This window comes from Medicago truncatula, chromosome 1 (assembly GCF_003473485.1).
Source record: "Medicago truncatula cultivar Jemalong A17 chromosome 1, MtrunA17r5.0-ANR, whole genome shotgun sequence".
Taxonomy (NCBI): domain Eukaryota; kingdom Viridiplantae; phylum Streptophyta; class Magnoliopsida; order Fabales; family Fabaceae; genus Medicago; species Medicago truncatula.
Genome location: NC_053042.1, coordinates 9,587,451 through 9,609,739, shown reverse-complemented (window position 1 = coordinate 9,609,739; position 22,289 = coordinate 9,587,451). Strand labels below are relative to the sequence as shown.

Here is a 22,289-nt window from a genome sequence, read left to right as displayed (position 1 = left end):
CTTGAATGCTTGGTCTGACCTCGTGAAGGCTTGTGAAGTAGAGACCGTATTTCCAGGGGCGGACGTACAATATGCTTCTCATTTTTTCCTTCACGCTAGAATCATGTTTGTTTGTTGCCCAACACTCTGGGAATCAATCTCAATCATAGGAACAATGAGGGTTAATCCTCAAGTTTTTATAACCACTGTCAACTCCTATAGGCGCAAGATGAGTTTTAACATTCATATCCCGTAGTTACATGTATGTATGGGATTGAAAACTTCTGTGATTTTTTTTTGAAGTAATTAGTTGCTAGGTTAATACTTTTCACCTTTGCCAAGTTTGAACCTATAAAACTCTTAGTTCAAATCAGTTGAGCTATTCATTCCCCTGATTCGAGATTGAAAACTTAGAAAAGCATATATGAAATGTTTTAGTTCCAACTACATTCTTATGGGCATTATTGCATTCCCAACTATTATATATCCATGAAAGTAACAGAAATGAGTAGGGTTATTACAATTCTAACATATCGTTTGTAGACGCCGTATAAAAATACTCGGAATAACTATTCCTGTGACAAGAAGCTGGTAATTGAGGGCCTTGAAAAATAATGCAAATTAACATCCATTGCTATTGGTATGTGCTATAGATGCAGTGTCACGCAGCAGTTTTACCTCCCTCTTCAAAAATGCTGGTAAAGCAAATGCAGCTTTGTGCATCTGCAGAAAGAAACACAATACATTACTCTTTTTTATTTATTTGGAAAGAAAATGAATTTGTAGAAGCAACATTTTGGACCATATATATTCACTAACCTCTGAGTTATAGAATCTAAGTTCTCTTGTGTACTTAGCAGTGCCTTCAAATATTTCAATAGGATTGATGGGATTTACAAAATCAACTGGTGGCCCCTCTTTTGAGCATAAGATAAAGCCTATCACACCACTGCATGCCAAACAAGGAAGAAAACAAATAAGACGCAATCATTAATAAATGTATCTAGTAATTTGAAAGGGGTGTATACATTAGGGATAGAGATGGTATATGTATCAAAGTAACATAACATGAGCTGAACAATGATACCTTGGATATGTTGGAACAGTTGTCCATGCATAACGTACAGAAGCAAATGTTTGTTGACAAATGGAGATCATGTCCTGAATAAGATGAGTATGAAGCCACATACTTTCTGCCATATTACATAGCACTCCACCAGGTCTTAATGCTTTTGCTAATGTCACAAAAAATGGTTTCTCTACAAGTTCCTGAGCAGGACCTAAACCACCAAAGAAAGAGATAATAAGAGATTTTTACCAAAAAAAGATTCTTGCTTATGTAGCATTGACACAAACATAGAATATAGACACGTTGACTACGAAAATAATTTGAGAAAATAGAATAATTTGCTATGGTTTCCGACACTGAAACGTGTCAGACACCAAATACACCTTTAATGTAAAGTGTCGGTGCTACGTAGGTTATAAGTCATTTTGATCCTTTGTTATTTTAAAATACTACTTTAATTTTTCATTTTAGTTGATGATTTAAAAGAGAAATGTAGCCCAAAAATAAGTATGAGGAAACTTTAGGATATTATAGCTTTTGATGAAATCCAAAGCAAAATTGTGCTTAATGTATATAACTAATCATTCATCAAACATAAGAAACTAAATTATCACCTTAGGATATAATATTTCTTTGATATAAACAATGATAATAAAATGACAATGACATACCAACTGGATCAGAGGAATCAACAATTATAGCATCATACTTTCCTTCAGGAGTGAATCTAAGAAATTCAACAGCTGAACAAATTTGAACAGAAACAACATCAAAATATTTATAATATAAGACATAGAATTGAAAAATCAAATAACTTTTTTAGTAAGAAAACTCAAATATTGACAATAGCAAGTAGGAATAGATACCATCACCAACATGCAGGTGTACTCTAGGATCTTCAAATCCAACAGCTAACTCTGGAAAGTACTTCTTAGAAACCTAATGAATGATCAATGGCAATGAGTTTTTCACATTTAGAAAATAATTTCTATGATTTGGAAAAAATAACATTTTTTTTTCTTCCATAACTTACATCAATAACCATTTTATCTATCTCACAAATATCAACATGAGTTACAGAACTGTGGCGGCATACTTCCCTTAGAACTCCACCATCTCCACCACCAACAACTAAAACCTGGATTAACATCATTAAAACCATTTAGCATATGTATAAAAATGAAGGAAAAATGTGCAATAACAAATAACACTATTATTAATTAAAGTGATACTAATGACTATTTTACGACGACGGTCCAGAGAGAATTGAACTCTATACCTTGAGATTACAAAATCAAGCTCTTACCAACTTGGAAAATCAAATTTAAAATTAAAATTAAAATTAAAATTTGCATGTTTGTGAGTCGTCTGATCAAAATCAAACGGTTTGGATTGATTAACAATGGATATCCGCGACTGCATGGAATCGAATTCCGTCACGTTGATAAGATAAAACAAAAATAACATAACTGTTTTGGGGGACTGAATTGAACAAAGAGGGAGATGAGTTATCATCTCTTGGTAAGCACATTCATCCTTCTCAGTCAACTGAACAATTCCATCAAGTACAAGCACTTTCCCATATGTTAATGACTACAAAACCAAAACAATTGGTGTTAATTAATTATATTAAGAAAAAGAAATCTTGTGTACCAAGTAAGATGAAGATGTTATACCTCAAAAACCAAAACCTCTTGGAAATTTGATTTTTCCTCGTACAATTTTTTTTCTACTTTAATTGAATGTGCTTCTCCTAATGATAGAAACAAAACCATCAAAACTAACAGTACACAAAATTTTAGTAATAGAGAAAGAAAAAATTGTCCAAATTTTAGTTGTAAGAAAAATATTTATTTCTCAAAAATGTTGATATCCGGTGAGTTAAGAAAAATAACATGAACCACTGTGAATTCGCAAAAGCTACACTTTGTAGGTTCAACAAATCTATTGTTTATCAAACTCACTATGATGCCAAACATCTACGCGTACAAATATAATATAGATTTGGGTTGTGCTCAATGTGACTCCACACATTCATCTGAACAATTGATCCAAATTAGACAATCTAGAAATCAGTGCGCATTTTAATTGTTAGAAAAATTTAAAATACGAGCTCAAAATATCAACCAATATCCAAACAAGATCATCGGACAGTCTAGATGTGATTGAACACAACATAGATTCCATATAGTGCATCTCCACCCTCCTTAGCCAAAAATTATTACAAACAATTCAATCTTATACTTTAATTTATATTCCCATTCTACATTCTCTAAAACAATTCAATGGTCACTTAAGATACAAGTATAAGCATTTATTATGCAAATGGACAAACCTGGCCACATTGGATTGTTGAAATAAACAACTTCACCTGTTTTAAAAAATGATAGAAATTTAGTGATAATATTTTCTTAGTGGTGATGGAAAAATCTTAAGAATTAAAAAAAAAAAAAAAAATCAAATAGCATGGTTGATGATGACCAGAGGATGATTGAGACTGTGAGAACCATCCAGAAACGACAGTAGAATGACACTTTCCCTCAAGTTTAGGGACTGAAACTTTAGCCTTCAAGCAACAAGAAGGAATTTTCTTCTCTATATCTTCATAATTCATGTTACTTCCTATTCCGACCTCAAGTCCGCTACACCGTTTTTCCGAGATATTGTCCATAATTTTCTGGCTAGGGCATTCCATTAATTTTTTTCTTCCAACTCTAGCCTCAAAGAAGGAATTATAGTATGTAAAGCAATGATAATAGTACTAAGATTAAAATATGAAGTCCAAATGACATAAATCATACCAGGAATTTCAATTACAAATATAATTCACATATCACATGAAATCCTTTCCTATATATAGTCCTAGTTATAGATTATTTATTTATAAGGAAATCTCATATTTTGATTTTCCATGCGGAAAAAGATTGACTTCCTTTTTTATGAAAGGAAAAGATTGACTTTAAAATTATATTATATTTTATCGAAATAAATAAAGTTCTGCATTGTCAAAGTCAACTTTATATACACACATGATATGATGTCTCCTGAGGTAATGGACTAAATTGATTTTCATTAACCATAAATAAATAGTCAAAAATATTAAAAATAAAAACCCTAATGTTTCCTCTCAAAAAAAAATAAAACCCTAATGTTTTTTTAAGGAAATAAAAACCCAAAAACCCTCATAAAAATACAAAATAGCTACACAATATATCGTAAAAATAATGCCATAAAAAAATAATCACTTTTGCAAAGAAAAAACATAGTGAAAATAATTGCATTTAGTTTCTTTCTCCCCAATTTAAGCAAAATAATATCGGATTTTGTGTGATCCCAGAATAACCTATTTGCTTCAACTCCAAAAAAAATAATATTTTGTGCTTTGTGAAGGTCAACTCGTGCAAACTTGCGTGTAACTACAACGGCGTGCTTATCAAAACAAAAACTATGGTCTTCAAACTTAGAAAAGGAAAATAAACCCAACAGTTGAAAGAATGTGCACAAATGCCATCATAAAACTATGTAACTTACGTTATTTTTTTTTAAGAAAAACAACTAAAGAGAACAACACGAGTAGGGGATAATTAGGGGCGTTCAGAACTTAATCAACTCAATAAAAAAACTTCAAACAAACTCAAACCAAAATCGTAGAAAATCGTATATAATTTAGATGTATTTTGGTCATTTTTTGACTCAGGTTTGGTTTGTGGTTTTTATTTTACTAACTGAATCAAACGGCACCAAACAATAACATAAGAGAAACACCAATGAAATTTATGAGTACGTGTTGGGTGACATAATAAGATAACTGATAGTATGATTTTATCCATGTTAGGATTTCCCCATTAAGTTAATGTATGTGTTTGTGCTTGCACTTTCTGCTAGAATATATTTTTAAGCTATGAAATCGGTTACTACAACTGCCATGCCTCGAAAAACTGTGTTTTTAGCACTGATAACCGATTACACTAAGTGTGCAACCGGTTGCACACTAGGAAGTGGCATCATGTAACCGGTTACACTCCCTAGGATAACCCGTTACGATGTGTACTTTTTGGCCAAAAACCTATTTTATATTCACAGGGGCGGATCCAGACTTTTAGTATATGTGAGATTAAAATTTCAAAGAAACAATAATGCAAACTATATTTTTTTTGAACAATATAATGCAAACTATATTAAAAATATGAAATAACATCGTTTGATACAATACATTACAATGAAAATCATCTCTTATCCATTTGTTGAAAATGAGCTAAAATAATATCATTGCTTATTGTTAAAAGATCATATCTTTTTATATAAGTTACGATACGGTCATTTAGTCATTGATCATCCATTTTGTTACATAGGTTACTCTTCACAATTTTCATAGCTGAAAAAACACGTTTAACACTTGCAGTTGCTATCGGCAAGAGCAAAACCAACTTCAAAAGTTTATAAACCAAAACAAATGTGTTGCACTTATTTGTTTCCACAAAGATCTGGAAGCCCCTTCAACTTAGCAAATTTTGGATCAGATCGAACATTTGTAACATAATTCTTAAGTTGATGGCATAACGCCACTTCCAACACTTCTATAAAATTATTTGGATAAAACTCAATCATTCTCAATAATTTTTTCACGTCAAAAGTTACAAATGACTCTACAGGACTCAAGTATAAAACACTTTGTATTATTACTATTATTAAAATAAAATAAAAAAGGAAAACGCATGTGGGGCTTTAGCCCTACATAGCCACTATGTAGATCCGCCCATGTATATTCATGTAACCGATTGCCATGATTTCTGATGTGAGTGCAAGTATAATGACATACATTAACTAGAGAGATATAACAAGGATGATATATGACTGGTAAATCATGGACTGACCTGGGTGAAATTGTATTATGCAAGTAAGTTGTGTACCTAGTGGTCCCACGATCAGATGGATGGGATACTTTCCGATAGGATAGCCCACATGACAATAAGAGGACTTCCGACTCAAACCTGATTTATATAGGAATTTTAGTCGGATATTTTTATTAGGGATGTTCCGGAACTGCTCCACCCGGCCATTCCATAAAATCAATGAACATGATAATATGATCTTAGTTTTCCCCTGGTCACTATCATCATAGGTTAGGTGAGATTCACTGAGACATTGTGTCACACCCCAATTCTTTTTATTCTTTTTCAGATACGTAGGTTGTTTGTGATAAGGGTAAACAGAAGGAAGCTGGATAGCTTTGTATTTACATTGTCTTGTACTAATACTGTATATGTTAGTTGTTGTGTATTTATTGTACTCGTGAGTAGTACTTATGTATTCAGATATGATTTACTTATGTATTCGCCAAATACTAATTTTGGCGTTCATCTAAATATTTTAGATAAATTTAGTATGAGCGATACAATTTGGTATCTGTAACATCCCAATATTTTATATATGTAATTTTAAATGATTTTCTTGACTTGTCACTTAGTTGGTCAACAATTTATTTTATGTGCGAAATTTTTTACAAAATCTTGACATTCCTTACGTTTGGTTATTAATTAGATTTTCTTTCATATAGTTCATTTTTAATAATCAATTTGGTGTGACAAAAATAGGATAATCATTCCTTACATGATTTATTTTTATTCAAATAATTTATGCTGCATTTTTATTTATAATCTATTTTAGAGTTAATAATTTATATTATATTAATTATTTTATTTTGTGGTTCTCTATTTTGACATGGTCATCCACGTTCTTTTAGTGGCCTAATTGTCAAGCCATAGACTTTGCAACTATCTCCCAATTACTCGGTTAGTGGCCTTGATTGCGTTAGGAAATAGATAAGAGCCCCATTTCCTTTTATTGTGGGTATAATAGAATTAATTAGAGATTTTGTTTCTGCAATTCATTTGCATCCACTACCAATCAACGTGCATATTTCTTTCCTGATATCAAATAAACCATCACAAGCACGTTACTAGACCAAAGAAATAGAAAAACGCCAAATTTCCTTTTTAGCTCTACTCTTTTTATTTCTGCTACACGATTACATCAACCTACACGGTTACATTATGAAATTCTCACAATGATTCATTTGTTCATGGAAAATAAATTCCAAGTCTTGTTGTCCTTCAATTTTCGTGTAGAACCAAGGTAAGACCTTTCCATCATTTGTCACTTATTCCTCTTGTCTCCACTTTCTCTCTAATACTTGGGTTCCTATTTGAAGTTTTGAGTCCTTTCTCTCTTGCAAGCTCTTTTGTGGAACCAGAAGCCTCATTAAGATGCGTGGAACTAGAAGCCTCATTAATAAATAAAGCGTATCAAGTAAGGGCTTTTACCTCATACGTCCATACTGAGTACTAGGATGATGTTATGAATTAGAGGTATAGATTCTTGTCTGTTGAGAAGAAAAACAAGTAAAATATAAATTTATATTGTAAAATTTAACCTTTTATAAAAGTTATTAGTTTAATTATATTTTATATGATGTTTGTATGATAATGTTATGTAGAATGACATTTATTTCATGTTGCTATGCGTATATGTTTTTTTTTTTTGTGGTGTTGGAAAAGAAGTGTTACGTTTTTTTTTATGAATTAAAGAAAAGAGAAAGATGAAAATGTGAGTTTGTGAAATGATGGACTTTTGGTTGCGTGTTTGACCATGCGTTATATTTGATTGTAATTGTCTTAGCGGCGGGTTATAATTATATTCTGTGTGGTGCCTTAGTGGCGGGTTTTAGTCTACATTTTCATGATCATGCATGGCATATGCATTTGTGTGGTGCCTTAGTGGCGGGAATTGCAAGCAATTATATTCTATATAGATGCCTTAGTGGCGGGAATTGCAATTATATTCTATATAGATGCCTTAGTGGTGGGAATTGCAGTTATATTTTGTGTGGATGCCTTAGCGGCGGGAATTATATCCGGATCATATAGTTATAAGAGCATGCATCTCACGCATAATTGTATTGAGTCTCTTGTGCACATGTGATTGATTATTGACTTAAAACTATTTTATTGCAAATAAGATGTGTGTGAACCTTACCTTGAAGCATATGACTTGAATGTATTTTTCTTAATTCTTTTTGATTGATAAGTTTTGATATTATCTATTTTATGACATTGTTTCTAGTGCTTTGAGTATGAACCAATTCCGAAAACCCAAGGGGACTTGGAAGGCCTAGAAGGAATCAAGCTCACGAAGAAGAAGAGAATCCTAATGTTAATATGTGAGCATAAATATTGCATCAACAACAACTGATGCAGCAACAATATTAGGAACAACAAGCTCAGTAGGCCTTGCAGCATCAAAAGATCATGCAGATGATACAAATACAATGGAAGATTAATCAACATGCTCAGTCTCAGGGACAATGGGCTAATATGATGCAAAAAGGCCAATCCTTTCAGCCGAATACAACATTCAGATAGTATGATAAGAATCATCCCTCGGAGTTCAATGGGGAAGTTGATCCACAAGAAGCAAAAAGGTGGATCAAGCAGATGGAGAAAATTTTCCGATTGGCTGAATGCTCATAAGCAGATAATGTCATGGATGCTACCAATTGATTTAGAGGCGCAACATAAGATTGGTGGGAAGGTGCTCAACGTCGTATGACGGTCAATGATGTAGAAATCAATTGGGCTAGTTTTAAGAAAGCAATAATGGAGAAGTACCTTCCGAAGTCTTTCAAGATTAAGAAAGAGCAAGAATTTCTGGAACTTAAGCAAGGGAACATGTCAATAAATGAAGGGGTCAAGGATATGTTATGCATGAAAGCAGCTGGGGCATTTTATAACCGAGTGTCCAAATAGGAAAGGCAAAAGTGGGACTGAGGAAGTTCGCTAGAGGATGGGATGAATAGCGTTTTTCGTTTTTCAATTTTTTTTAGGAATACATGGATTAAAAAGAGTATGACTATTGAATCTGTGTTTGATGATGATAAAAAACTAAGACAATGAATATCAAATATGATTCAAAGGTGAATTGAGAATTTAAATATTTAATCTTTTAGAACAAATCAACAATCAATACAAATACATTAAAAATGCCTAATGCTTAGAAGATTGTATTTAAGCCCTTCAACAAGCATAACATTTTTTCTGCTAGATGTGGAAGGATTTCCAACAACACCTCTACTCAGAATTTTACATTGATTAATATCACCACAAGAGACAATACCACATTCTTTTCTTTTGAAGTCGATGAACGTCATGGGCCTTGAACAACCATTATATAGATACTATTTTCTTCTTGTGGTTACAAAGCACTCTTATAACATTTTAGGTAAATTTTTGTAATGTAAATTGTTAGCATTTGGAAAGGCAGCAGAAGCAATAAGTTAAGACAGAAAATTAAGATTAAAAAATGGTGGAGAAGAAAGAAGAAAAAAACCAAAAAGTTAGAGAAGACAACAATGTTTTGTGAACAAAGTACTAAAAGCTAAGATACTTTGATACATTAAACTTAAACATACACTACAAATATATAGAGTCAAGCCATAAACTTGCTTGTAAGACTAAACATAAAATCTACACTAAATCTACTCTAAACACTAGTCATCATTACCTAAGAACCATAGACATCATTACCTAGGACTCTTACTTACCAAATAAGCAACAATCTAATTATGACACTTAAACTTAAACAAGCAACACATTAATTTTGACAGAAAATAACAACACAATTAATTATTAAACCAGAAAAATATCAATCTCCAACATAAATCATCACTTTTTGAACGTTTAGTAGAGGCCATAAGAACACCGGAGGCTTGTTCTATTTTACTTTTTAGGTGGACAATCTCTTCATGTAACTCAAGGCAAGCCTCACATTTATCAATATCCTTAGGTTTAGGAGTTTGGGTAAATCAACTTTAGGTTTGACTTGTTTTACAGAATGTTTCTTTAGATATAGAATTAATTTATCTTCTTATCGTTTTCGTTAATCTCGTTTTGATGGGTTCGATTTATGTCCCCCACCCTTTGTTTTTGCTTTTTCATATTAATACTATCTTTGGAGAGATTGTATATGATTAATGATATATTGAAGTGCCAACATGTTACATGATGCAACCTTCTCCAATTATGCTTACTCTTTATTTTTAATATATATATATATATATATATATATATATATATATATATATATATATATATATATAAACCACACAATATTTTTTATATATACAATAAATTAAATATATCACACCAAATACAATACATTTTAAGTACTATGTTCTTTTCAAAAATACTATAACATTTTTTCAGATACACTAAAAGTCATAAATTGTTCAAAATACTACAAAAATATCCAACTAAAAAATAACTAATAGAATGTGTCAGAAAGCTTATGTGAAACGTAACATTGGTCGAGAAATAAGTTGAAATGTACATATTTATTTGAAGGGAAATGTTAACGAGTATTCCCAGACACTCTTTAAGCACCTTTAATAATAAATTTTTATGAAAATTTGTAAAATTAGTGCATTGAAATTTATAATATTTGACTTTTTTAAATAACATTTTTTAAATTTGGGATCATTAAAGAGTAGTAACTAAGGTCAGTGTCTTACTATGTTCCTCTTTTTTGCGCTTAATAGTCTCATTGATGTTAGTGGTGCCTATGAACATGGTTGGGTTGGGATAGATGATTATGTAGGGCCCTAAACATAAAGGGGATATCGTTTTAAAAAAACTAGACCATTGACCCGTGCTAACGCACGTGTCATTTAAAAAAATTAATACTCACTGAAAAAATAAGACACTGTAGTTTGCTTGAATGTAAAAATTGTCGTGAATCAAAGCAAAATGACAATTACCATAGACTTTGTTATTGTTCCATAATTCTAGTACGTAGTTCCTATAACTGAAGTTCGTTGACATGCAAATACTTTCAATAAGTAAGAAAATGAATAGTACCCAAAAAAGTCCTACACATTACGGAAAACTTCTCTGTAGACCACACTTGATGCAACATCGGTATCATCGCCGTCGTCGTCATTAATCAATATCTTTAAACCACCCCTCGAAGTAACCTGTGATATTGCAATGTACAACTGTCCATGTGAAAAATAACAAAGATGAATCCAAAACGACATCTAAAAATTTCAATAAATAGATAGCTACCTCAGTTGACTCAATCATGCTTTCAATTGTCATTCGGTTAGTGTTGAGCAAGTCATCTGATAAAGACGCGGAGCTGTTCGTTGAAATTTGGCTGACACTTCGGGTGAACTGTATTGATGCATTTTTCATTCTAATAAAATGGCACCAATGTTAATAGAAGAGTGGTGAGACCTCCAGACAACTTAATTATGACCAAAAAAACTTGTCTTTATTCTAAAGCATATGAAAATATAAATGGTTACCGTGTCATGTACGCAGCGACATCAGGCAAATCGCCATTAAGTATCAGCTTAGTCCCATTAAAGGCATTAACAACTCCCATAGCACCTAATTTTTTTAAAAATCAACAGCAAGTGAACATAATTTCCCATTTCATTGTTGATATCAGCAGAAAGCAAAAACTTAAAACACGACATACCTAAATACACGCGTGTCTTGCAAAACTGCAATATCAATATAGTAGGTGTGTCGTTGTCATGGTTGCCAAAAAAGGTCACAATTTTGTCGCCATGTTCACCCCAAAGAGAGCAATGCAAGCGGTTGTTTCTGTAATAAAATATTACCAAAATATCAATTCAGAAACATAAGGTATATTAAAATTATATTACAACCAGGTACAAAGAAAGAGACAAATCTTACTCAAGATCTTCTAAAGTGAGATCAATAACCCTGCTTTTCCTTCTGTCCTTTTCAGTTTCCCTTATATCACCTCTTTCAATTACATGACCAATAACATCTGAAATTACGTATACAAAAGCAAAACCAAATGTATGAAATTCCTAAACGAATGCTTATAGGTAGAAATAATGTACAACACACATTCAGAATTCAAGTCCTACCCGTAGATACTTCCTCGACAGTTGAAGAGAGAATTTCATTGAATGGCTTGAACTCAAAAACGTTCATAGGGATAGCAGGCAAGTGTACTTTGGTAAAAGTTGAATTGTGCATCATACTAAGCTTATGTTTGTGTGAAGTTACCTTATAAGGACTTTCATTAAAATCTACAATTGCATTTTCAAGCTGATATGTACCCCCTTCTTGAACCATGGACCTGAACTTTGCCACCAAATCTTTTCTAGCTGTGGCGTGAATACGTCCACCCTGTTGACGACAACAACAACATTAAACAGCTGGTTAAATTACATAACTAAAAAACAAAAATGACATTACTTTAATTTTAAAGTTAAGAGTGCAAACATGCAGAAACCTTTTCATCGACCAGTAACATGTTCATGAAAATGATGCTAGTGGGGACCTTCTTTTCTCGAATCAACCAAATGTGAGCAACTCGCACACACATCTTGAGATTCTTTCTTCCTCCAGAAACAGCTGAGATTGGAGTGTATTTGGCAGACATCATTGGCTTGTTTTTTCCTTTCCAAGAAAGAGGATGCTTATTTAGATTGAGATGGTTTGGCTAATAGGTTATGATATATTTATAGGAAAAAGGTGGAATATGTGTGAGTAGGATATGTCGGTTGAGCAATAAAGAGTATTAGCTATCAGGATAAGCACAAAATAGTGGAACAAAATTAGGAAGTGGCCAACATTTTAGGATAAAGATTAATATGAATAAAATGAAATTAATATTGTTGATGGGGCACTTTGTTTTAATTAAGAATTTACATTTTTTTTTTACTTAAGAATTACCATAGTTGATTCGCCAAAACATATTTTAGAGATGTGGATGAAATGTGTAATAGTTACTTGAATGAGATGAATTATGATTTTTAGTTTGTTTCCACCCAAAACATATTTTAGATATGTGGATGAAATCCCCTACTTATTTGAATGAGAGAAATAAGGATTTTCGTTTGTTTCCACCAAAAAGTTACTTTAGAGATGTGGATGAAATCTCTTAGTTACTTGAATGAGAAGAATTAGGATTTTTAGTTTGTTTCCACCGAAAACATATTTTAGAGATGTGGATGAAATCCCCTACTTATTTGAATGAGAGAAATAAGGATTTTAGTTTGTTTCCACCAAAAAGTTAGATTAGAGATGTAGATGAAATCTCTTAGTTACTTGAATGAGAGAAATTAGGATTAGGATTTAAGTTTGTTTCCACCCAAAACATATTTTAGAGATGTGGATGAAATCTTTAGTAGTTACTTGAATGAGAGGAATTAGGATTTTTAGTTTGTTTCCATCCAAAACATATTTTAGAGATGTGGATGAAATCTTTAGTAGTTACTTGAATGAGAGGAATTATGATTTTTAGTTTGTTTCCACCCAAAACATATTTTAAAGATGTGGATGAAATCCCCTAATTATTTAAATGAGAGAAATAAGGATTTTAGTTTGTTTCTACCAAAAACTTAGTTTAGAGATGTGGATGAAATCTCTTAGTTACTTGAATGAGAGAAATTAGGATTAGGATTTTAGTTTGTTTCCACCCAAAACATATTTTAGAGATGTGGATGAAATTCCCTAATTATTTGAATGAGAGAAATAAGGATTTTAGTTTCTTTCCACCAAAAAGTTAGTTTAGAGATGTGGATGAAATCTCTTAGTTACTTGAATGAGAGAAATTAGGATTAGGATTTTAGTTTGTTTCCACCCAAAACATATTTTAGAGATGTGGATGAAATTCCCTAATTATTTGAATGAGAGAAATAAGGATTTTAGTTTCTTTCCACCAAAAAGTTAGTTTAGAGATGTGGATGAAATCTCTTAGTTACTTGATTGAGAGAAATTAGGATTAGGATTTTAGTTTGTTTCCACCCAAAATATATTTTATAGATTTGGATTAGTAATTGTTAGTAATAATGTTAAGAGGAGACGTTACACAACTATGCTACTAAATTGATTCTAGTAATTGTTACTAATAATGTTACTAAAAGCCATGTTACTAAAATGCTTCAGTAACACAACCATGCTACTAAATTGATTCAGCAACACAAAAACAAACACAAATATATAAATCAAAAAGCAAAGCAAGCAAGGCTAAATTATTTATGAAATTCAAGGGACATTTGCTAAATTCAAAGACAAAAAAAATAGATGCTTCCAAAACTTTAAGAAACTAAAACTTAAAATTCAAATTGAAAAGGTCTTGCACAATTTATCTAAACATGGACTAATTGTAAATAACATCAAGGTAGATGGTATCATGTGACCCAACCATCGGAGCATCCCCTCTGATCTTCACACCTTGTTGGACTTAGGATCAGTCAATATTGCATAGCGCCCAATTTGATCTCCGAAATCACCGCCAAACATGTTTGGCAAGCATACTGCACCCTAAAAAAATAACAAACAAAAACATCACAAACATTGATAAAATAGAATGCAAATAATTAAGAATAGGTATATTTCGCAAAAAAACACATACAACATCAATGTCATATTCAACGATATATGATCTGTATTTCAGTCTGAGCTTGTTGATTGCTTTGTCAAGATCGGAAAAAGAGTTTTTCACCAACGGACCTACAAAAGATTGAAAGGGATTGAAAGAATGATTTATACTTTCAAACAGCGAGGAATAAGAGCAAAAATCTATATATTTAGTTTAAACCAGAGTGGAATGAAGATATGGTTACCAGTGAGGTAGTGGTATGACAACAAAGTTTGAATGTTTCTGGAAGCCATGTTGATTAAGAAATTTCGGTTTAAGAGAAAGGTATGGTTTTAGAAATAGATTTCGGTTTAGGAGAAAGGATTTAAATATATTGGTGAGGGTTTGGAGGAGGGGAGTTAGGAGATATGGTTTATGGAAATCAATTAGATAGGTTTTAGGGGGAGTGAAGTTAGGAAATCATGGTTAGGGTTTCGAGGAGGGGAATTAGGAAATATGGTTAGGTTTTGAAGGAGGGAAAAGTTGCTAAAATATTAGGTTAAAATATTAGGTTAAAATTAGGGCAACCAAACTTTGTTTAGGAATAAGAGATACATATAATGTGTATAAATATTTAGAAGAACGCTATATTTTTTTATAATGGTTTATGTTGATAGATAGAGGGGTAACAATTTTTTGTACTGGTTTATTTGTAAAAATATCTTTTATTTTATGCATGTGTGCACAAACAATAAAGGAAATAAAATGAGAAAATACAAAAGAATGGATGCATATAAATTAAAGACAAAAAAATAATCAACTTAAATGTTTTTCATCTAATTCCAAATTGATAGTTAATATACTTTATAATTTGTTCATAAAATAATAGTAAGTTACAAATTTATTTTTTTTTTGAAGAAATGTTGCAAAATTGTATGTGATCATTTTTAAAAAATACCATCTATTTGATACATAATACATAATTGTAATATGGTTAAAATTTACAATCAAATTGTATTTCTAACATATATAATATTCATTCTCACATGACATTCATCACTCAAAACATCATATTTAATACATGAATAATGAGGGAAATATGAATTCTTTTCAAGATATATTGGTGGTTTGTTGATAAACTTGATGTGTGTTGTTTGTGATAGAAATGTATGGCTCAAAGAGTCATGATTGATTCATGAGAATCAAAGAAAATAAATTGTGTAATTGATCGAATATTAAAAATCATTTTAATTTAAAATTAATAATGTATTAGTTGTGTTTTATCTTTTTTATTTTTTTAAATTAATAAAGCATGTACTCACCAACTTCTCGTAGATTAAAATTGTTACTTTTTGTTAATTGATTAAAGCAAGTTATGAATCAATTCACAACAACAATAAATATTGTAATGACTGATTTCTTAGAAGAATTTAATTTATTTACTTTTTAGGTCATTCCAATTCAACAAAAAGAATAAATTTATTGTTTCTTGGGATTGTGACTTGGTTAGTTTTAAGAAAAATAGTTTATATCCCTAAAAAAAAAAAAATAGTTTATATCCCTAAAAAAAAAAAATAGTTTATAGTGTTATCTTGTGTTGTTTATATGTGTTTGTGTTTGTGCATATGTGCGTGTGCGCCTGTAATGTCCCAATATTTCAAAATGGATGACGTATTGTATCCCTTGTGTATCTTGCACCGATACCTGTTTGATACTTCCCGATACGTATCGGGATAGTATCTGAAGATTAATTTTTTTTTTAAAAATAATTATCTGATACTTCCCGATACGTATTAGGAGAGTATCCGATAATTATTCTGCACAGATACCTGCCCCAATACTTCTTAATTAATGTTAACTAAAATAACTTAACTTTGAGTATAGTGCTTCTTTTTTGGATCGATATAGTATAGCACTAACGATGTTTCTTTTGGATATAGTATAGCACTTATGATGTCCTTTTTGGGATATATTGTGTATGTAATTGACTAATCATCACTCTCTTAATCGTCAATATTATTTATATTTATGTTGATGTACTACGAGCATATGACTAGTTTCTTTTGTTTATTAATATATTTGCATATTAAAAAAATGGTTATAATTATATTGTACATTTAATTATATAATTTTTTTATTAACGTATCCCAGCTGTATTGTATCTTTTTTTTTTGAAAAAGCTAAAATGAAATTATATAACAATGCAGTCCCTAGAGCATAAGGTGTGCCATAGAGACTACAAACAGGAACCAAGAGTTACACCAAAACAAACAACCCAACAGAGTTACATCAGCCTATACCCAAACACATAAGAGGACAAGACCACCACTGCTGAGTACCAAACACAAAAGTAGATTTTTTAACTTTCAACCAAAATAAATTAAGTGTACCTCGGTTCTTACTACGTTATATTTTACATGTATATACATCAATCACTCTGAAATGTTTGAAGCATGAGCCAACAAACCTAATGGTACCCCTCTTAATCATATTATTATAATTGTTGTTTGCTTATTACGAGAGAGTATTTTTTTGTGGTCGGGGTTTGAACCTCGAACCTTGCATATTTTATGTATTGTTCAAATCAATTTAGCTAAGCTCACGAGGACAATAAACTTAGGGAGTAAACGTTAAAATAAAAATTAATTGTAAATATATATATTTTATTTTAAAAAAAAAATACATTACTGGGGGGGCTACATGTATAACTAGTCAAAATGAAGAGACACACTTTAGTGCATAATAGACAAACACACACGTGCGCGCACACCTATAAAGCCCAGATACAAGATACAATACGAATATGATACTGAGCCGATATTCAATAGAAAACAAGAGATAGAACTAAGTGAATTTTTTTTTAAAGGGGAATTAATAAATATTATGTCTATCATATTTAAACTTAAATATATCGTTGTTACTTTTTTGTTTTGTTTTTGAAACAATATATCGTTGTTACTTGATTATGTTACTTTTTACTAATGTCTAAATTAATTTCTTCTCTAGTCCGACAAGTATCATTCTTGTGTTATTTTCGTCTCTAGCATTTTTTTTTTGTCAGGTAGTCTAGTGGCTAGAATTCACCTTATAAGATGAATAAGTGGGGTGTCCAGGGTTCAAACCCCGACCCCTGCATATAACAATGCATTGTCCCTGCCAACTGAGCTATGCTCACGGGGACTCGTCTCTAGCATTTTAATTGCTTTATTTTGATCCTCAATGTTTTTCTATTGTGCAATAAAGGAATCACCAGATTGTCTCTGAATTTGCTCCATATTTATTCCATCAGGTATTTTGAGTGTTTGTGTGGTTGCGCAGTGGCAGAGCCAGAAATTTTATAGAGTATGGGCAAAAAATTTATCGCAAAACGTTACTGTCTTCCTGCGAATAATTTCACATTTCCTATGGATATATCTTTCTGGAGGATCCTAAAATCCTAAGATATTACCTCACCTGGGAACCTAAATCCTTGGCAAAATCTGCAGGAGATGTGTTTCCTGTGAAATTTACACCAAAATCCGCAGGAAAAGCTAAAAGTTCTAGTAATGGCTGGGCTTGCTACAAAGAAAGTTGGAGCTGGGCCTGGGCAACTGGGGGGTGGCTCCGCCCCTGCGATTGGGTAGTTCAACTTGTTTGAGTTAATGAATTAATGGTGTTGACAAGTTAAAGGTACATATTTAAGTCATGAAAAAAAAACAGAATTAATATATTGTGTCAGTTTACAATTACTTTATACATATAATGTGTTGCAACGTCAATTAATGAATGTGAAAACATATTAGTTGTTTGATTTATTAATTGATTGTTGTGAATTCGTTGAGAAAAATCACACCAATAAAACTTGATGTGTGGAGCAAATTAATAACAAGTAATCAAATCAAGCGGGTAGCAAATAATCCAAACAAAACAGCAAGAGATAAAAGGAAGAGAGAGAGAGAGAAAGAACACAAGATATTTGTTTACCCAGTTCGGTCTAATGATGACCTAGTCTGGGGGAGAGAGCAGCTCTCCGTTCCACTATAATGATATGAGTTTCTTTACAAAGAGATATTGAGTTTCAAGAATCAGTCTTCAAACCTAATTCTACCCAAGTCCCAGCCTCTTCCCGTGACCAAGAGACTCAATCCTAATAGTGCTTTGTTCAAGGTGAATCAAAACAATCCCAACCCTAGAGTTGTTACCAAGAGAAATTCTCTATAAACCCTAGTTTGTATGTTGGTTTCTAAACCTTGTTTTTCTACACACTTTTATCATCTGATACAAGGCTGTATTTATATTGGAAAGTAAACCCTCAAAAAACTGAAACAAATCTAACTGAAAATACGTTTTTATTTTATCTTCAGCGCGACCATCGTGGCACAAAATTTCCAGTAGCTTCCCAAGAATCTTGCTTCAACAATCGTGGCGCGATGCTTCTCCATCGTGGCACGATTCTCCAGATTTCTGATTTTAAGTTAACTCTCACAATTCTCCACCTTGACTTCAAATCAGTGATGATGCCAATTTAACCATCAATCACTTTGCTGCTCTCTCCAATCCTTCATCTATGATTCAATGAAGTTTATCAAGTCCAAGCAATGCTTGAACCTTGATCTTGGTAATGATTTGGTGAACATGTCTGCTGGATTGTCTTCTGATGCCACTTTCTCTACCATGATCTCCTTTGTCTCAATCATGTCTCTGACAAAGTGCAAACGAATGTCAATGTGCTTTGTTCTTTCATGATATACTTGATGATTTGCCAAATGAATGGCACTTTGGCTATCACAATGTATCTTCACACACCCTTGACTAATCCCCAATTTTCCAATCATACCTTTCAACCATATGGCTTCCTTGACCCTTTCAACAAGGGCTATGTACTCTGCTTGAGTTGTTGAAAGGGCTACAACTGATTGTTGATTTGCCTTCCAAGTTACCGCTGTACCGAACAATGTAAACACAAAACCTGACAAAGATTTTCTAGTGTCTACGTTACCTGCATAGTCCGCATCCACATATCCCTCCAAAGCATCCCTACCTGGTTGTGACCTTGTATACCTTAGACCACCTTTCAAGGATCCATTCAAATATCTCAGAACCCACTTCAAAGCTTGCCAGTGTACTTGACCCGGATTTGCCATAAACCGACTTATCACACTAATTGCGTAGGATAAGTCCGGTCTACTACAAACCATACCATACATGATGCTTCCAACCCCACTTGTATAGGGAGTACCCTTCATCTTGCTTTTCTCTTCATCGGATTGAGGACACTGCTTTATAGATAGCTTTGTGTGGTGACCAAGAGGAGTGCTAACGACTTTAGAATCTTTCATTCTGAACCGCTCCACCACTTTCCTCAAGTACCCCTGCTGAGATAAGAACAACTCACCTTTGTTCCGGTCCCTTATGATATCCATACCAAGTATCTTCTTTGCATTACCAAGATCCTTCATCTCAAATTCATCATTCAATCTTTCCTTGAGCTTCTGAATCTCTTGTCTGTCAGAACTTGCCATAAAAATATCATCTACATAAAGGAGAAGATAGAGAATGACTTTCTCATTCCTTCTCATCATGTAAACACAACTATCATAGTTGCTTCTCACAAAACCAGCCTTTACTAGGAACTCATCAAACCGACGATACCACTGCCTTGGACTTTGCTTCAACCCATACAAAGATTTCTTCAACAAACACACTTTTGTATTGTCTTCTACAAAACCTTCTGGTTGTTGCATATAGATAGTTTCTTCCAACTCTCCATGTAGAAATGCGGTCTTCACATCCATCTGTTCTAACTCAAGATCATACATATTAACAATCGCCATAAGTACCCTTATAGAACAATGTTTTACCACCGGTGAAAAGATTTCGTTGTAATCAATCCCTTCCACCTGAGTAAAACCCTTTGCTACAAGTCTTGCCTTATACCTTGGTGCTTCGACCCCTGGTATACCTTCTTTCTTCTTAAACACTCACTTGCTTCCCACTATCCTTTGATTCTTAGGTAATGCAACAAGTTTCCAAGTCTGGTTCTTCTCCAATGAAAGCATTTCCTCATTCATTGCCTTCAGCCAGTCATTGTTTTCATTGCTTTCTAATGCTTCCCTGAAGTTCTTTGGTTTCGAGTCTTGCAATTCTTCAGCCACATTCAAAGCATAACCGTATCTATCAGGTGGATTAATTTGTCTCCTCGTCCTATCTCTTGATAGCTGATAGTCAGGATTAACTATCTCTTGGCCTTCACTCTCATCAGGTACTGGAGTATGATCCTCCTCTTCCCTTTCATCAGTGATAGGCTCCACCTCAAACTGAATTTTCTCTATCCCCGTTTCCGAGCTTATATCCAGGTCTTTGCACTTCATCCCCATGCGGGTCTCATCAAAAGTAACATCCCTGCTTATAATAAATTTTGATCCTCCAGGTTCCATCTTCCACAATCTATAACCTTTCACACCTTCAAGATAACCCATGAAAATACACTTCACAGCTCTAGCATCAAGTTTGTCTTGTCTGACATGAGCAAACACTAAAGCTCCGAAAACTTTCAAGTTAGAGTAGTCTACCGGTCTCCCACTCCAAACCTCCATAGGTGTCTTGAGATCTATCCATGTTGATGGACATCTGTTAATCAAATATGCTGCAGTACTAACAGCCTCTCCCCAGAAACTCTTGGACAATCCAGCTCCCAACAGCATACACCTCACACGCTCCAACAAAGTCATGTTCATTTTTTCAGCAAGACCATTCTGTTGAGGTGTGTATGCCACGGTTCTATGCCTCTTTATACCTTTCTTCCTGCAAAACTCATTAAACTGCTCTGAAACAAACTCCAGGCCATTGTCAGTTCTCAAAACTTTCAGTTTAGTTCCAATCTGATTTTCTATAAGTATATCCCATTCTTTGAATTTTTCAAAGGCATCACTTTTATTCTTCAGAATGTAAACCCATACTCTTCTAGAATAATCATCAATGATAGACATGAAATATGAACCTCCCCCATGAGTCTTGACCGATGCTGGACCCCAAAGATCCGAATGAACATACTCAAAAGGCCTACTAGATTTATGTACACCCACTCCAAACTTCACCTTGTGTTGTTTGCCTAATGTGCAGTTATCACAGAAATCTAGTTTGTTCAATTTTTCATTCCCTAGCAAACCTTGTTTAGCTAGCTCAACCAAACCCCTCTCACTGACATGACCTAACCTCAAATGCCATAGTTTAGTTATATCCAGAGTGTCAACACTAGCAACCGATGCATGAGCTATTACGGTGGAACCTTCTAAAATATATAAAGCATGTATTTTAGACCCTTTAGATATAACCAATGCACCATGAGAAATCCTCATCACACCACGTTCAATTCTAGTGCAATAGCCTAGACCATCAAACATGCTTATGGATATTAAATTTCTCCTAAGTTCAGGAATATACCTCATATCCTTCAAAAGGAAATCACGATCATCAAACATTTTGAGACGGATAGTGCCAATACCTTGAATTTTACAAGCCTTATTATTGCCAAGGCGAACTACTCCACCTTCTTCCAGCTCTAACGTTTCAAAGTACTCCTTTCTTGGACAGATGTGATAAGAGCACCCAGAGTCCAAGACCCATCCCTTTTCAGGTTCCCAACTTGTCACAGTTAGTGCTCCAGCACTCTCATAACCCTCATCTTTACTTGCAATCTGAACGGATGGATTACCACCTCCATTGTCCTTTCTCTCCGGACAATCCTTCTTGAAGTGACCTGGATTGTGACAAATAAAACATTTGTACTGTGTTTTATTGCCATCACCCTTCGACCTAGACTTTGACCTAGAATTCTTGGCTTTCCCTTTTCCTCTGTTAT

General features: G+C 33.1%; 2 protein-coding genes and 1 long non-coding RNA gene across 4 annotated transcripts; 1 reads left to right on the top strand and 2 right to left on the bottom strand.

Annotated features, from left to right (window-relative positions):
* Positions 1–81: 81 nt before the first annotated feature.
* LOC25482358 (spermine synthase) lies at positions 82–3,848 on the bottom strand. The gene is made up of 10 exons (XM_013610908.3): positions 3,530–3,848; positions 3,384–3,419; positions 2,725–2,801; positions 2,519–2,641; positions 2,082–2,186; positions 1,915–1,987; positions 1,720–1,791; positions 1,067–1,259; positions 799–928; positions 82–702 (listed from the first exon to the last, which is right to left on the bottom strand). Exons 1-10 carry the CDS (start codon positions 3,741–3,743, stop codon positions 601–603), a joined length of 1,125 nt encoding a protein of 374 aa, XP_013466362.1. The 5' UTR covers positions 3,744–3,848; the 3' UTR covers positions 82–600.
* Positions 3,849–6,869: 3,021 nt separating this feature from the next.
* LOC25482357 (uncharacterized) lies at positions 6,870–9,139 on the top strand. 2 transcript variants are annotated; one of them, XR_003008008.2, is made up of 3 exons: positions 6,870–7,183; positions 7,260–7,416; positions 8,171–9,139. It is a non-coding gene; the product is annotated as an uncharacterized lncRNA (long non-coding RNA). The 2 variants fall into 2 exon arrangements; XR_003008009.2 differs by having other exon boundaries at positions 7,260–7,357; positions 8,171–9,138.
* Positions 9,140–11,404: 2,265 nt separating this feature from the next.
* LOC120577932 (uncharacterized) lies at positions 11,405–12,216 on the bottom strand. The gene is made up of 4 exons (XM_039830001.1): positions 12,006–12,216; positions 11,806–11,902; positions 11,585–11,712; positions 11,405–11,493 (listed from the first exon to the last, which is right to left on the bottom strand). The coding sequence occupies exons 1-4, from the start codon at positions 12,214–12,216 to the stop codon at positions 11,405–11,407; spliced, it is 525 nt and encodes a 174-aa protein (XP_039685935.1).
* Between the last annotated feature and the right edge of the window lie 10,073 nt (positions 12,217–22,289).

Excerpts from the sequence above, each read along its gene's own strand:
- LOC25482358 (XM_013610908.3), bottom strand. The coding sequence starts at position 3,743 with ATGGAATGCCCTAGCCAGAAAATTATGGACAATATCTCGGAAAAACGG. Across the intron at positions 2,187-2,518 it reads CAATTCAGTCCCCCAAAACA|GTTTTAGTTGTTGGTGGTGG; the intron begins GTTATGTTATTT and ends ATGTTAATCCAG. Across the intron at positions 703-798 it reads TTAGATTCTATAACTCAGAG|ATGCACAAAGCTGCATTTGC; the intron begins GTTAGTGAATAT and ends TTCTTTCTGCAG.
- LOC120577932 (XM_039830001.1), bottom strand. The coding sequence starts at position 12,216 with ATGGTTCAAGAAGGGGGTACATATCAGCTTGAAAATGCAATTGTAGAT. Across the intron at positions 11,713-11,805 it reads CTCACTTTAGAAGATCTTGA|AAACAACCGCTTGCATTGCT; the intron begins GTAAGATTTGTC and ends ATTTTATTACAG. Across the intron at positions 11,494-11,584 it reads CAAGACACGCGTGTATTTAG|GTGCTATGGGAGTTGTTAAT; the intron begins GTATGTCGTGTT and ends TAAAAAAATTAG.